This window comes from Onychostruthus taczanowskii, unplaced genomic scaffold, assembly GCF_017590055.1.
Source record: "Onychostruthus taczanowskii isolate IOZ18803 unplaced genomic scaffold, ASM1759005v1 scaffold72, whole genome shotgun sequence".
NCBI lineage: Eukaryota > Metazoa > Chordata > Aves > Passeriformes > Passeridae > Onychostruthus > Onychostruthus taczanowskii.
This window is the reverse complement of record NW_024505008.1, coordinates 917,672-933,369: the sequence shown is the minus strand read 5'-3', so window position 1 is coordinate 933,369 and position 15,698 is coordinate 917,672. Positions and strand designations below refer to the sequence as shown.

At 39.1% G+C, this 15,698-nt stretch overlaps 1 protein-coding gene across 1 annotated transcript; it reads right to left on the bottom strand.

The window, feature by feature from the left end:
- Positions 1–1,915: 1,915 nt before the first annotated feature.
- On the bottom strand, positions 1,916–15,698 carry CUNH9orf85 (chromosome unknown C9orf85 homolog). Its single transcript, XM_041422242.1, has 4 exons — positions 15,540–15,698; positions 5,543–5,649; positions 3,266–3,379; positions 1,916–2,468 (listed from the first exon to the last, which is right to left on the bottom strand). Exons 1-4 carry the CDS (start codon positions 15,639–15,641, stop codon positions 2,291–2,293), a joined length of 501 nt encoding a protein of 166 aa, XP_041278176.1. The 5' UTR covers positions 15,642–15,698; the 3' UTR covers positions 1,916–2,290.

Below are 15,698 nucleotides of genomic sequence, written 5' to 3'. Positions count from 1 at the left end.
TTCTCAGCACCCTGCAGGCATTGTGGTATTTTTAATTTCCTCTTATGTTTATAGACACAAATTCATTATTATTTGTGAAAGAATGGACAGAAAGGTTTCAAAATCTCAATTAAAACTAAAAATCATTCCATGGGTATGACTACCCTGAAGATCTCAAAAATCTTTGATGACTTGTGATCTCCATTTTAAAAAATATTCTAATTTCTCTATGATTGTACTGAAGATCAGCATTTAAAGAGGTCCTACTCCTGAATTATCCTCTGTTCAATAAGTTCCTCAAAAAGAGACAAGAAAACCAAACCCCTGATACTCAGAACTCTTACAGTATGACTTAATGCAGTTCCAAATATATCCTAATCTTCAGTAAAATGCAAGCTCCTTTTCCCTTGCAAAGCTGCCATTTTGTAAGCTGACTCACAACCACCACGTTAAACCGTGTTGCAGAAATTATTTCCAGCAGTATATCCTTCAGCCACAGCTGAACCTAAGACAGAAGGCTAGCCAAAACCAAAACTGTCTGTAGATAGGCTGGACTAACACCAGCCAGCCACCACTGCAGCTGAGCTCACCCACAGCACAGTTTCATCAGCTATAGTACAGGAGTGTGACATGAAGACTTCACAGGACTTTCCCTTTGTACAAACATTTCTGCACTGTGTGGCAACACAGTCTCTGTCACTTTGCTCACTCCTGGTACTGACAGGTTGTGTCACCACTATAAGAAGAGTATTCTTCCCCTTATTTTCTCATTATACAGCTTCCACCAGTTCCATCACATGATTTCCTACCGTTCCTGGATTTCCTCTCACATTTCAACAAAGAACAAGGCCATTACAAATTTTTCCAAGTGGAAGAACATTTCCCATATGTATAGCACTTTCAAATTCACTTCAGGTTCCCCCTTTAGAGAGACCCCTTCTGAAGCTAAATCCAGATTACTTAATAAATTTCTTCTATTCACCTGCCTACCTGGTCATCTGCAGGGTAGGCATGGGATATTCCTTGTTTACTCTCCCCTTGCTGACGCCAACTGGCAGGACAACAGATGTGACACTAAGTCAGATGTCATTGCTGTCCTGTTAGGAGGACTTATCTGTCAGTAAAACCTTCAGATAACATTCAGATCCAACACTTCTGAACATACCTGACAACCTCCTTTTCTGCCACTGAACACTTCTTGGTGTTTTCCAGCTTGACAGGACAGACATCGGGTGCCTATCAGCACCCAAAGGATCAAGTTTCAGTATTTCCTTCATTCCAAGGCAGGGATGGGCAACAACCTCAGAGCTGAATTTCCTCACAGAGCATTTGAAAAATGTAGTTTGAGAACCAAGTTTTTTCATGCTCACTACTGCAAATCAGGCAAAGCATCAAAGCAGATATGGCATAGCATATTGTCATAGATTAATGCATATATATATATACTGTTAGTTAAATGTAAAGAGCAAGAAGACAGTAAAAAGAAATCAAACCATCCTAAATCCTGTAAAGACAGTTACTGCAACTTCAGTTAAGTTCTTTGTACAGCTTAATCAACACTGGAATAGAAATTGGGAAGGGAGTAACTCATCATTCTGCTGTGCAAATCTTTTCATATCAGAGAAAACTACATGACATCCAGATGAATCTCTGAATTCTGAAAATTAAAAGAAAGTGTGATGAGAAATTCTAAAGTCTGCAGGTTTCTTCTTTACAAAATATTGGTAGCAACAAGGTCACAAATCTGTAATGCACACTTATACATGGTAAATAAGCTTTAATTGTTCATGAACTGGTGATGGCATTTACACACTTGTTTCATTCTTGTGGGGAAAAAAACCCCGAATAAAAACCCTCAGGCATAAGGGTAAGACCCATTTGGAAACTCATTGACAGAATGCTGCAAGTTCTTCCTTCAGAAAACCATTATAGCTGCTTTAGCTCTCCCTATCTGTGTTTATTCTAGACTTTCAGGTAGATTTCCAGGTAGCAATAATACTTCCGACAGTCACATAATACTGAATTTCGAACAATTACACAAAAGGTTTTATTCCATAAAAACAGGAAGTTGTTATATGTATGAAATAAATAACTATGCTTACAGATAGAATTTCTGATTATTTTCAAAGAATTTCTGTTCCTAATACACAAAACTGTGTATTAATACAAATGCCCACATGCATCATCATACACAATGCCAAAATTAACATACAAGGACTTTAGATGTATAATCAGGGTTTGGAGCAGTTTAAGGGCAAGCACTGGTTTATCATATTTGATTGCATATAATCTCTTGCATAAACACAACCTTTTAGATCTCTGTTTTTTCAAAATTCATACTTTTGAATTGTTCTTCAAGCACATCAGAATCTTCATCACTGTCTGCACCACTGAAATTTGTATCAAAATCCAGCTCATCCTTCAATTTACTGCTCTCTTGACCAGTTTTAGAAGTCTCACTGTCAGTTCTGTCTTGTCCTTTATCAATCCTGTAGAAAGCAAGAGGGATATTATCACCACCCACTTCTGGAATTTAAACAAGAATGGGATGAAGTATAGAATATCCTCCCAGCATTCCATCCCAGTATAAGACGGAAGATAGCAGGAGGTGGGAAGAAGGAGGAGAGGGGCAATAAAAGTCCCTAAAGTTACTTCACACTAAATAGGAAGCATATAAAATACAGTAAAGTATGCATAAAATAGTATTTAGTACAGAAGAGACAGTAAAGAAAGAAAATTATATATTTTAACAGCTTTACCAAGTAAGCAACTGCTGGACTGTTGTCACAAACTAGTAAATTAATGTTTTATGTATCATGCCCAATAGAGAACACCAGTAAAAAAAGCCAAAAGCCTGTTAAATGTACTGTGGTAACTGTGCTCAATATCAGTCCTTGTTTACTTGTTCTGTTCACTAGTAACTGAATCATCAAGTGGCAGACAAAATGCAAACAGTGAAGCGGCTTGTGCATATTTTATGATGCTCTACATCAAAACCCATTTTGAAGTGCTTTGTTAAGAAGATACACAATTTATCCATTGGTGTTAAAATGTCTTATCCAAGTAGGACTTTAGTTGTCTCAGCCTCACTAACATCAATAAGCATTTTACCCCCAGCTGCATCTGAAGAAAGTGAGAAAAATGACTTCTACTGATTCATGCTGGGATAATTGAGAATATGGCACAAATTACAACAGCTTCTTGGCAGTTTCCAAACAAGGCTTATTGCAAAGGGAATTATCAGTACTGAATTATCAGGACTGAAACTACTCTATGAGCTACTTACGGAATCATTATTTCTTCTTGTTTCCCACACTTAGCACAAATTTCTAGTTTACTAGCACATGGTCGACAAATAATATGATAAGGATCTTTTACAGTCTTCTGGAGGCATTTCACACTGTGAAGAGAAAGAAAATATGATTAAAAATATTGTGGACACTTACTAAACATTCTGTATTCAAATACAATATACAAAAGAGGAACAAACACTCATAAAAGAGGAATAACACATTTTAGGCTGATTTCAAATTAAACACTCAATGTTTTATAAAGTAGCATTATCAAAATCACCCCCTTCCCTTACCTTCCTCAGGAAGAATTACTAAAACAAGTACTAAAAAAGAAATATTAAATAAAGAATTTTAAATTTAAGTTGACAGAATAAACATTTCCGTTCATTTAAGTAGGTAGTTTTTACTTTAAAATTGCATAACTTCCTGTTTAATGATAAAAGCAGCATATGGCATAAAAAAGTACATGGACTTTACAAATAAAAAGCTTTCAGTTGAAACACTGAAATTACTTCCTCTTGAACTTCTCAGAGTATAAACTGAGTCAGTACTAGACTTTGTCTTCTATGAACACAAGCCTGCAAGGAACAGTATTCTCAACAAACCCAACCTAATAAGGTAAAGGGCTTGGGCTATTCTTTTTCAAAATATTATAATATTCTGTGGATTTTGTAATTTCCAAAATTCTGTGTCTTAACATTCAGCTGACATTTCAAAAGCTCTGTATATCTGGAGAACAAAACCAGAACAATACACCCCATGTAATGCTGATCTCTTGACAGTAATTTTTAATGCCCTCAAAAGTTCTTCCCAGACATGTCATACTAAACAGAGGCACTACCAATGCAAGGCAGATTTATATATATTTATTTAAATTAGTTTCACTTGTAATAATTAAATACTCAGTAGTAAAGTAGGGAAACTTGTGGTTGTACTAACACTCATAATTTTAAAGATGCTACAAAACTAAAAATAAGTTGAGGTACAGAGAAGTCCTCCATCCCCATCTTTTGCAATATAAAGAACTCCTTTTTTTTTTAATTGTCATATTTTTTTACGTCTATTACATTTTTACTTCACCCAGAAGGTTAATCTGTTGAAAATTTTCATAGTCTTGTCATTTCAGAACAATGGCTCACCCAGCCATTGTACAGCTGGCATAGAAATCATCACCTGTAAACCAGAATGCTCTGCGGCACAACTTCCGCATTCAAAAATATGAGGGAGAACATCATGTATTCTGTTATAAGCTGCTGTTCTAAAATGTCATTTTTTCTACATCCAACGCTTCCCTGATTTACATGGGGGTTTTGCCTGCTTTCTTCTCTTTGGGAAAAAAAAAACAAAAAAAAACCAGGATGCACAAATAACATAGTTATTTGCAAAAAGGAAAAACACCAACTTCATCTGTGGTGCACAGAACACAGAATTCTTATCTGTTATTCAGCAAGCCTTCTACCTAATCATTCATTCTTTACATGAAAGGGTGAAACTGGTTACTAATACCGAAGTAACTACTACCGAAGTACCAAAGCTACTGTGACAAACCTGGCTGCATTGTGCACCACAGCCCAGCTGTGGTTTCTCTTGAGTTCAATGTTTCATTGCTGAAACACTGGCTGTGTCTGCTACCACAGGAGGTAAGGACCTCTGCAACTGAGCAAATAAGAAGCAAGCAGAGAGCATCTCCTTCAGAAAACTAAAATAATTTATATGTTTGTGATAGGTTAAAGTATTTATCATCTTTGTCATACAGTTATCCAAAAACAAGCAATACAGAACTCTATGCAAACAATGCCAACATTTACTACTTAGGATTATAGTTTCTTACAGAAAAGGACAAAATATGCTAAAAGGTAATGAAATGCAGGTATTGCAAACATTAGCAAAGTACAGAAGTCAAGAGATGTGCAGATGCCTCTAAAGAATGGTTCACAGATGTGAAACAAGACCTTAGAAAATTGTCTTACAACAGGTTCAGGCAGGACTTTTTGTTCAGGATGACACTGACAGTCTTGGAAACCTACAGGTCCACAGTTCAACCAGTTTTAACAGCAAAGAGGGAAACACTTGCTCTTCCTCTGTGTCTTCTTTTCAGAAGTTTATGACAAAAGACTTATGAATTAGAAAATTAACGTTGCCTATATGTTGTCATTGCAGACCCCACATTTAAAAAACGTTGCATAAGCAGCTTCTTCTGAGTTTCCAAAGCCATAATATTTTTGAAACACTCACAAACTACATGATCAACAAAAAATATCTTTACTCACCATTTTTTAGGTTTTGTCAGTAGCTTGTATTTTCTGAATTTTACTCGCCACTCCAAGATACCTTTGCAATGCTGACACACTCCATCATGAAGCTTAGCATTTATTTTCTGAATAAGTAAAAAAAAAATACATTGATGACTCCCTGCCATAAAGAGTAAAATCTTGCTTAGAAAGCATTTTTACCCATCTTATAATTGATACAGTACTATAAACATATTTGCTTGGTATTACCATTAAGCCTTTCATATACATTTGTCTAGAGATTTTCTTCAATGGAAAGGGTACCTTGAAGTTAAAGAATATGATGATGACGAAGACGATGATGATAATTATTATCTTAATAGTGGTACTTCTTTCTGTTATTATATTGCTGAAAAATGATTGTAGGTATTTAATTATTTTCATCTCTAGACATTTAAAAAAATGTATTAAAGAAGAAATAAGCACTGAAATACACAGCTTTTATCAACTTAGAAGATTTAGCATTTAACTTACTATTGCTCAAGCTATCACTATACTACATAGTTTAAATAGTCTCAGGATTTTTCCTCAGATAACAACAAAGTAGAATCCACACAGTACTTGCAGTCAAATTATTCAATCTCTCTCTAATCCTAGCCTTCCTTTATGAAAAACATTTTTGCTCTCTGCATCTAAGATAATTTTTTAAGTGGTAATTTAAACCATTAATATATTTTTGAGACAATGAAAAATTTACCTTAATATCTCCTACAACATTTTGTCTTTATCTTTCTCAGAAATACAAAACGTCAACTGGCTAGTAGTATTTGCACAAGAGAAGTTTTTCTGAGATGGGAAATGGTACCAAACGATACTCTTACCTTAAATAACAAGCTATGTCCTTGTAGGCTCAATTTAATTTTATTTCTTCTCTATTTAAGAATGTCAGCACTAATGTTGTCTATCATATGGTTGTTCATATTAATTCAGAAATTTAAAACTAGAAATTTCATGGTTAAAAACCACATATAATGAAAAAGGTATTTTAAGATAGTTTAAAAATTGCTACCATATCAACATTGCATTATTAAAATGGTTTAAACCACATCTACTTCTTAGTATACATAAAAGGAGTGATTCTGCAATAATCTGGATTACAACTGATGTTATTATTTCACAAATAAACTGAAAAAGAATTATTCTATGAATACAGCGTCTTCTGAAGTAACTTCCTGCTTTTATGACTCACAAGAGTTTCTTACTACTCCACAAAGCTCTATTTCAGTACATAAGACCAAAAAAACAAGATAAGCTTTAAAAACACAGTATCTTATTCTATTCAAAAAAATTTATATGGCAGAGGAGACACTGCTTTCAAGTGAAACTATACTCTGGGACTTGTGTTCCATTGTCTCCTTTTTCATTAAACTTGCACATTCAATATGAGTTTTCCTATTATGTGGTTAACTGAACGTGTGGTGCTTTCTGGCTGCTTCACTTAAAAGAAAATTATTTTCTAAATGATCAAATACAGACTTGGCATCTTAAGAAGCCAACCAAACAAGGTTTTGCGTACTGTTTGAATATTGAATACAGAAAGCTGTGGTTCTGATGCATTACGGATATATTTTCCAAAAAATACCAACAATTGCTTAACGTGCAAAACTTCTGAGAGAAGAAAAATCATCAAAACCATCAGTAGATATCTGTTAAAGGCAATTTAATATCTCACAATTCAGTATCTTGCAATTCAAATTGCTGTGAGCAGTGCCTGTGTTCAGTCTTTCAAAATTCATGCAGCTCAAAGACAAGCCGTGTTTTCAGCACTTGACCAGCATGAAGTAAGACTCCAAGCACTACAGCCCACAAGCTCCCCACAATCTGCAAATTAGCCTGAACTTCCCAGCTCCCCCCACTCCCCTGACTTGCATTGATTGGTAATGCAGGAGGGCAGTAAAATACACAGTAATTTGTTTTTCCAGGTAGGGATACATTTATTGTTACCAGCTATTTTTAGTTTTGCTAAGGCAGAATCCAGTGAAATTCAAAAGACTGCAGAAGCTTAAACTGAAAGGAGATGGTTGTCCTTTCAAAAAAGCAGTTAGCTTCCTGGATGAAAACAATGTATTTTCCCTTAACACAGCTGGGGCTGGGGTTGGGAGCCGTGCCACGGAGTGATCCAGGGGCAGGCTCAGCAAAGCCTAAAGCTCCTGGAATGCAAGAGCCTGTGCTCAGGACTGCATGGCCTGAATGACACAGAAACTACTTCAGAAACCTCTCATCTGAAGCAAATCCAAAGTTCATCAAACAGGCAGCCTGTTACAAATTCTACTTAATATTTGCCATGGAACAAGGAAATATGCATAGGTATTGTCATGAAGCTTTATAAAGCTCTTCCTCACCCCCTGCTCTCATCATCTGGCTCCAGAATACACAACAATCACACAGTGATGCTTTTCCTTTTAACTTCTTTTTCCAACCAAACTGAAACACTGGCCATTCCAAAAGCTGAAGATGCCAAAGATGAAGGGACAGTACAGCAGGGCATAGGCAATCCAAGAGGTTCCTAGCATACACTGATGACAGCTGCCTTCTCCAAGCGATAGAAGAGCCAACAAGCAGAGGTGTTTTGTTGGACCTCCTTCTCTCCAACAAGGAGGAGCTGGTGAATGTGAAGCTCAAGGGCAGCCTGGGCTGCAGTGACCATGAAGCGGTGGATTTTAAGGACCTTGGGGCAGTGAGGAGCATGGGAAGAAGAACACTACACTGGACTACAAGACAGCAGACTTTGGCATCTTCAATGGTCTCCTTAGTAGAGGCCATGGGATAGAACCGTGGAGGGAAGAGCGGCCCAAAAGAGCTGGAGGATATTGAAGAGTTGTCTCATTCAGGTTCAATAGCAATGCATCCCCACAAAGAGGAAATCAAGAAAGAAAACTGAGATGCCTGCATGGGTGGACAAAAAGCTCCTGGAGAAATGTAAACAGCTAGGTTACAGAGAGTGTAAGCAGGGAAAAGTAGTCTGGGAGGAATATACAGAAATTGGCCAAAGAGCCAAGGAAATGGTTAGGAAAGCTAAAGTACAGGCAGAAATAAACCTGGCAAAGGAAGTCAAGGGTAAGAAAAAAAGGGTTCTTTAGGTATGTCAGCGATCAAAGATAGATTTGGGAAAATGTCGGTCCTCTCAGGAGGGATACAGGATGCAGAAAACCTGGTGACCATGTCCTCATGACATTTATACAGTGGAACTCAGCAAGTTCGCCAATGACACCAACCTGTATGATGTGATCAACATACTGGAGGGAAGGGATGCCATGCAGAGGGACCTAGGCAGGTCTGAAAGGTGAACCTGTACAAATCTCATGATGTTCAACAAGGCCAGGTGCAAGGTCCTGCACTTGGATTGTGGCAATCCCAAGCACAAATGCAAGGTGGGTGGAGAATGGACAGAGAGTACTCTGAGGAAAAGGACTTTGAGGGTGTTGATGGATGAGAAGCTCAATATCAGTTGGCACCTTGCAGCCCGTAACTCTGGCCAGCAGTGCAAGGGAGGGGATTCTGCCCCTTCACATTTGTGGTGTGAGACACCACATAAGCATTCAGATCTGGATGACCAGACAACACAAGAAAGACATGGACTTGTCAGAACAAGTCCAAAGGAGGGCCACTAAGTAGATGACAGGACTAGAGCACCTCTCCTATGAAGGGAGGCTGAGAGTTGGGGCTGTTCAGCCTGAAGAAGGCTCTGGGAAGACCTTAGAGCACCTCCCAGTACCAGAAGGGGACTATGAGATAGCTGGAGAGGGACTTTTACAAAAGGATGTAGTCACAGACCAAGGGGGAATGGCTTCAAACTGAAAGATTGTAGGTTTTGACCAGATCTTAGGAAAAAATTCTTTACTGTGTGAGTGGTGAGGCACTGGAACAGCTTCCTCACTGAAGCCGTGGATGCCTCACCCCTGGCAGTGTTCCAAGGCCAGGCTGGATGGGGCTCTGAGCAACCTGGTCCAGAGGAAGGTGTCTCTGCTCATGACAGGGGGTTTGGAACTACATGATCTTTAAGGTCCCTTTCAACCCAAACCATTATATGATTCTATCATCATATTTATGTGCATCATAAATCACTTTAAATATCGTGATCCAGGCATAAAGATGCCTGGACTTTTCAACAGGGTAAGACCATAAATCTTACACAGCTACTCATAAAGGAATCATATTGCATCTGCTCAGAAGGTCACAAACTGGAAGAAAGACAACAGCTTTAAGTTCTAACTTCCTCTTTCTAAGGGGCACACATAGAGCATCTTCCTCCTCTTCAGCAATTTCCTGTATTTTTTACTCAATTTTGATGCCTCAAGTATGGGGCACTGCAATTAATCATTGGCTCAGAAGATCTGAGTAAAAGAGCCACTAAGACTTTACAACCCTACCAGGCAGTTGGTTTAGAAAGTCAGTAGTGAATGATGGATTTATGTAAAGAAAGCAGTTAGAGTTTAACTTGTGTATTGTCTTTTATATTTATTTTGCTCAGAAAAAAAAAAAAGGCATGATATTTAAATGCTACCATTACTGAAACAAATTGCTAATTTACTGAGGTTTTTTACACTTAATTCAGCATCTCCTCTGACCAAAATAACCCATAACACACCACTTTCAAAAGCAATGCAGACTTGAAGAAGTAAAGAAAGCTGCTCCTAATGAAAGATTTGAATAGTCTGATTTTTCAGATTTTTGAAAATGCTAAAAAAGCACATGACAGCAGTTCTCATAATAAACCTGAAGACAAATTTTCTTGTTTCTCAGTTCCTGGTCAGGATGGGGAAGTCACTAGTAAAATCAAATAAACTCCTCTGGTGCTTACTTTTCTTACTAATATTTACTTTTTAATATATTTTGTATATTGTTTAAACTTTCATTAACTCATATTTTCTTCTTTTTGCCCATTTAATAGCTTGCTTTTCCTTGAGGGTATTAAAAAACCCAACAGCCCACACCAAGCCCTGGAAAAGACTAGTGAACCTCACTATTCTTTTCCAACTTTTCTACCCAGCTTTTACGCAGGTAGTCAGGGCCTCGTACACAAATAGGTAGTAGTGCTTGAAATTAATTTCTTGGTGTAAATTAATTTCTTGGTGTGAAAACTACTCCAACATGTTAGATTATGCTTCTGTTGCAGCAGTTTCTCTGGGGTTTTCTTTATGCTCATTTCCCTGTTTTAGTCAATAGCTCTCTTTTCTCTTTAGCATACTTTGCTCCAAGGACAAGTGCAACTCATCCAGTGCTTGCAGTATGTCTATACATCCTCAGGGAAATTACAGTTATGCAATACAGACATACCTAAGCAGCCTAAAGGTATGATGCCACAAAATATTCCATGTGCACACTATAAGCACATTCAGTTGTACATTAACAAATCAACATCCTCTGCTAACATAGCCTAGTATTAAATCACCTAACAACCTGCCAAAAGCAGTTCAGAATGTATTAAACAAATGCACCTACACCTACTAACTTGGCACACAAAATAATCCCTAGCTAAAACGAGCATTAAAGCGCTCACAGGTAGGATATAATGACAAGACTTCAAAGAAGCTTCACCATCTGTTTGTAAGCTTCTAATTACGTGTGAACCTATGGGTATTTCGATTTCCTCTACTGAAAGCAAATTCCTTCTACTGAGCACATATCAGTTGTCTATTCTACTGTAACTGAGTGTAATGTTAATGCCACCCATAAACTTCCTTGTCAGAAACACAGGTGGCACCGTTTCAATCAGCTGAATGCAGCACAAGGGTGAATGTAGGATTTCTGAACAACTCAATTTCTCAAAAAAACAGAACTCCACAGGACCTCCAGCGCATGACGACTAAGCAGTTAAAGTAGGTCACTGCAGACTGACAAATGTGAAACTGAGCTACCAGATGCCAGATTTCAGGGTTCCAATACACATTACATAGGCTGAAATTGTCCCCCACAGAGCTTCACTTGCTCCCATATTGTATCAGCATTACTTGAAATTCCTTTTTCTTCAGATATTTTCTCATCAAGTGTATTTCAAAATTTAAGCAACATATGCCTACAGCATTTAAGAGAGCAAGGGAAGGACTCTCATCATCTCCTTCAGAAAGAATGGAAGATACACAAAGACACATAAACACAGACACAGCAAACACACCTCCTCTACCTACCCACACGTTCTTTCTCTCACTCTCTGCCCCACCTCCAGGGCTGGGTTAGAGTCCAGAGCAGACATTATATTTGTTCCTGCTCTCCCTACATGAAAGGCTACAACCCAAGACTGAATGTATTTCTGAACCCAGAGTAACAGGAGTGGCTAGAGAGTAGACTTCAGCCTACCAAGCTAGACTTCAGCCTACCAAGCTACTCTACGTTGCAGCAAGAACATTATCTAAAAAAACTGCAACATGTTTATCTAACAATTCCAGTTGGCCGCTGGTTTATCTCTATCTCATTTCTGTGCTTCAAAATACGATTACTGACTCAGCATTTAAGCTCTACATTCAGTTGTTCTCTTCCTAGTCCTTTTCCACAGTCTAAACCAGTGTTTCCACTAAAACAACACTACAACATGATTTATCCATGCACTTGGCTGAAAAAGTAACTGACATTAACACTGTGGTAAATCTGAGGTTCAGAGGTAATAACCCCTGAAATTTAGGGAAATACGAATTATCATCTTAATGAAAGAAAGGGAGAAACAAATCAGTCCTTTGAGTGTAAATACGAATCACTTTGTGGTTTACCATCTTACTACAATGGAATTCTAAATGTTCTCATTAAATATTTGCTTTCATTTCTAGACCTACTGCAGCTTTCATGATGACTTATGTAATATACTTTACATAAAATGCATATTCATATAACATAATGTATGTTCCTCAGCTCGGTGCTGCAAAGAGCTATTCTGGAATATACCAGGTAATGCAAACACCAATAAACAAATTCCAAGATTCAATAACTAACAAGACAGTGTCTTACCCTGTCCTGGCTATTCCTTCTTCAGGTCATCCTAAGACGCAAACTTTTCCAGCACTGTTGTAGCTGTTTCCCAAATACAGTAGAGAGGCAGTGTACTTTGTTGCAAGGATGTTTCACCTCAACAAGCCTCAAGAGCAATGCTGCAGTACTTCTGTAGTAAAGACTGATCATTAGAGGAAAGACAGATGGATCTTCTAGCATGCTCTCAAGTAATCACGTCTGTGGCCTTTAAGATTAGAAAATGAATGACACGGTCAGTGTCAGACAAAGAGCACAAAACATTTCAAAAAACAAAAAAACCAACTGGATAATGACTGCCAGCAGAGAAAAGTCAAAATCCTATTAGATCAATTTCCTCTGCAGACACTGCTTCACTGAGAGAAATAGCAATAACACATAATAAACTACCTCAACTCCACCCACTGTACAAGCTGAAGCTATTGTAGTAAATATTCAACATTGCTAAAGCAGTGTACAATTGCAGCAGGATCCAAATTTTAAGCTGATAGGCATTTTGCAGCCTTTCAAGGTAGCATTGCATCGGACAGTGTACAACAGTAGACAGGCCAAATACAAAACCCCCCATATGTTTAACAGTGATTTACAGGAGATCCATTCTCTTTGAGGAGCTTTTAGCATTCTCTTGATCTACTGAGCTAATGAGAGGTAGAAAGGAGTATGCCCCACTCCTTTATCAGTCCCTATCAAAGAATTCCTACCATTTCTTCCTTTTTCTCATCCTACCTTGAACATCCATGACATATCTGATCATCCAAGACTGCAAAAGACAGAGATGCAAAACTGCCCTCATTCAGCATAGTCCATATGTAAACTAGAACATTAATCGCCACTTAATCTTTGCTAGTCTAACTTCTTTAAAACAGCAAAATGGGGCTAGCATCATTATAATGACCCCTGTGTATCCCTGTCCTGGTTCTGGCCAAGCCAGGGTTAATTTTTCCAGGCTAGGACACTAAGGTTATTCTATACCACCTCACATCATTTTGCAGGAATGGGGGGAGGCATCCCTTCCAGGCCACATAGAGTGGTGTGGTCTGGAATTGCCAGGGGTCCCACACACCTGTGTGTGAATCATCTCTTCTGCACTATTGCTGTGACTGTTTTCTTACTTCATTTGCTGTTTTCCAGTAAATTGTCCTTATCTGAACCCGTGATCTTTGCCTTTTGTGTCTCAAATTCTTTTGGCCAGGGCTATGCAGTGAGGGAGGAGGGAGAAGGGTGAGTGAGTGAGTGGTGCATGGTTTAGTGTTTCAGTTGGAACACCAAACTGGGGAATATAATTCCTAAAACATGGCAGTACCTTGGGACTTCAATTTGTACATGGCAGGATACCCTAAGAAAAAGGAACGCATCCTTTCCCCTTACCAAACATTATCTAACCCTGGAATAGGAGGCACATTCTTCAGGATGCTACTTCCACACACTCAGTCCTCTCCATGAACCAACAAGCATAGAGAGAAAATAAATAATTGGCTTGAAATAGAAAGAAAAAGAAGACAAGTTGATGTCCACAGAAAACCTTGGCCACATTAAAAAAAAAAAATCTTGAGTGCATGATATTGTGTAGCCAGTTCTACAGAATATAAATTATTTTCAAAGGGAAGAAAAACAGAAAAACAGTCATGCGGGTATTAAAAATATTATTTCATTTACAAAACAGATACCAGAATTCAGGGGTTTTTTTGAAAACTTTTTTGATAGATCAGCTCTCTATGACTTTTTTGTGTGTGTATGTTTGTACCCAGTCAGAAAACACTCTCCTATCAGAGGTCATGCAGTGACTCATACAACAAATAATATTGTCACTGCTCAGAATACCAGGAAAGCAGCCTGTTCAACTTGCAGAACCAGTCCTAAAAAAACCATCTCAAAAACCAACCAAAACAAACTCACAAAAAAACCCAAACATCCCTCTTTGGCGTCAAGGCTTTAACTCACTACTTTGTTCCCCTCCTCCCAGCCCTTTTGGACAACCCAGGCAGGTTCATTTGAAGGGATATTATATAACAGCAATAGCCCCAGATCAACTCTCCTAGATTATTCATCCTCTGTTTTGTCTTAGTCACCTTCTAGGTTTAGCCTGCAGGATGAAACATTCCACCTTGGTGGTGTTACTGCTCAGACACACCCATGTTCTTCAGCCCCTTCCGCATATTATGTTACCAAAACTAAAAGCACAGAGCATATTTCAAGAATATATTGTAGACCATTTCCCCCTCCCTGCTTAGAACCAAAAAAGACAAAACAGGCTTCTGGAACAACAGAGTGAAGATAACTTTTGTAGCTGAACACACCTTTCTATCTAACTAATCAGAAGAGCCCGCTTTTTTTAAAAAAAGAAATTAAATTACGCATGAAAGTGATCTCAAAAGTGTGCTGATTGAAGCTGGGTATTTATATGTGATGGGAGAAAGTTGTTCAAATGAAGCTCTCCAAACACCAAGATTTCTCAGTTATGACCACATAGTCACAAACCTTGAGAAGACTAAAGAAAAGAAGTCATACCGATAGCCACCTTTCAAGAAGTCATATGGATAACGCACCATTGAACATTCAATTGATGCACTCACTGCACAAATGTAAGCACTTTATTTCAGTCTTCCTCTTATAACTCTTCGGCTTAACTAGGTCCTTTCATGTCACAAGCATGACTCAAGTTTCACACTACACACTTGCTTACAGTGATAACTGTCTGAAATGTCTTGTTACGATTCTCTCTTAGCAGCACTGTGCCTGGTGTGGGCGGACCCGGGCCAGAGGTATCTCCATCCCTAAAACGGTCCCTCGGCATCCACTGCCGCGTGACTTCGTTTGCGACCCCGAAGCCCGTCAGGACCTGGCACCAAACCTCACAGGGACAGGGCATGGCTTCAGAGGCCGTAGGAGGACCTGCCCACGCTTTCGGCAAGAAACCCTTCCCACCGCTCCGGCCCCAAGCGCTGCATCGCCCGCAGAGCGGTGGCTTCTGACGCCGGGACAACCCCGCGCGCCCCGGGCCGGGCCGGCCCCCGCCTACCTTGCGCCGGGCGCTGGTGTCGTACTTGTCGTTCTCGAAGGCGCGCGCGTTCTGGTGGCGCTGGGGCCGCGTGCGCGACACGTTCCCCCGCTCCGAGCTCATCCCGGGCCGGCGCCGCGTGCCCCGGAACCGCTCCGCGGGCCCGCCCGCGCTGGGCGG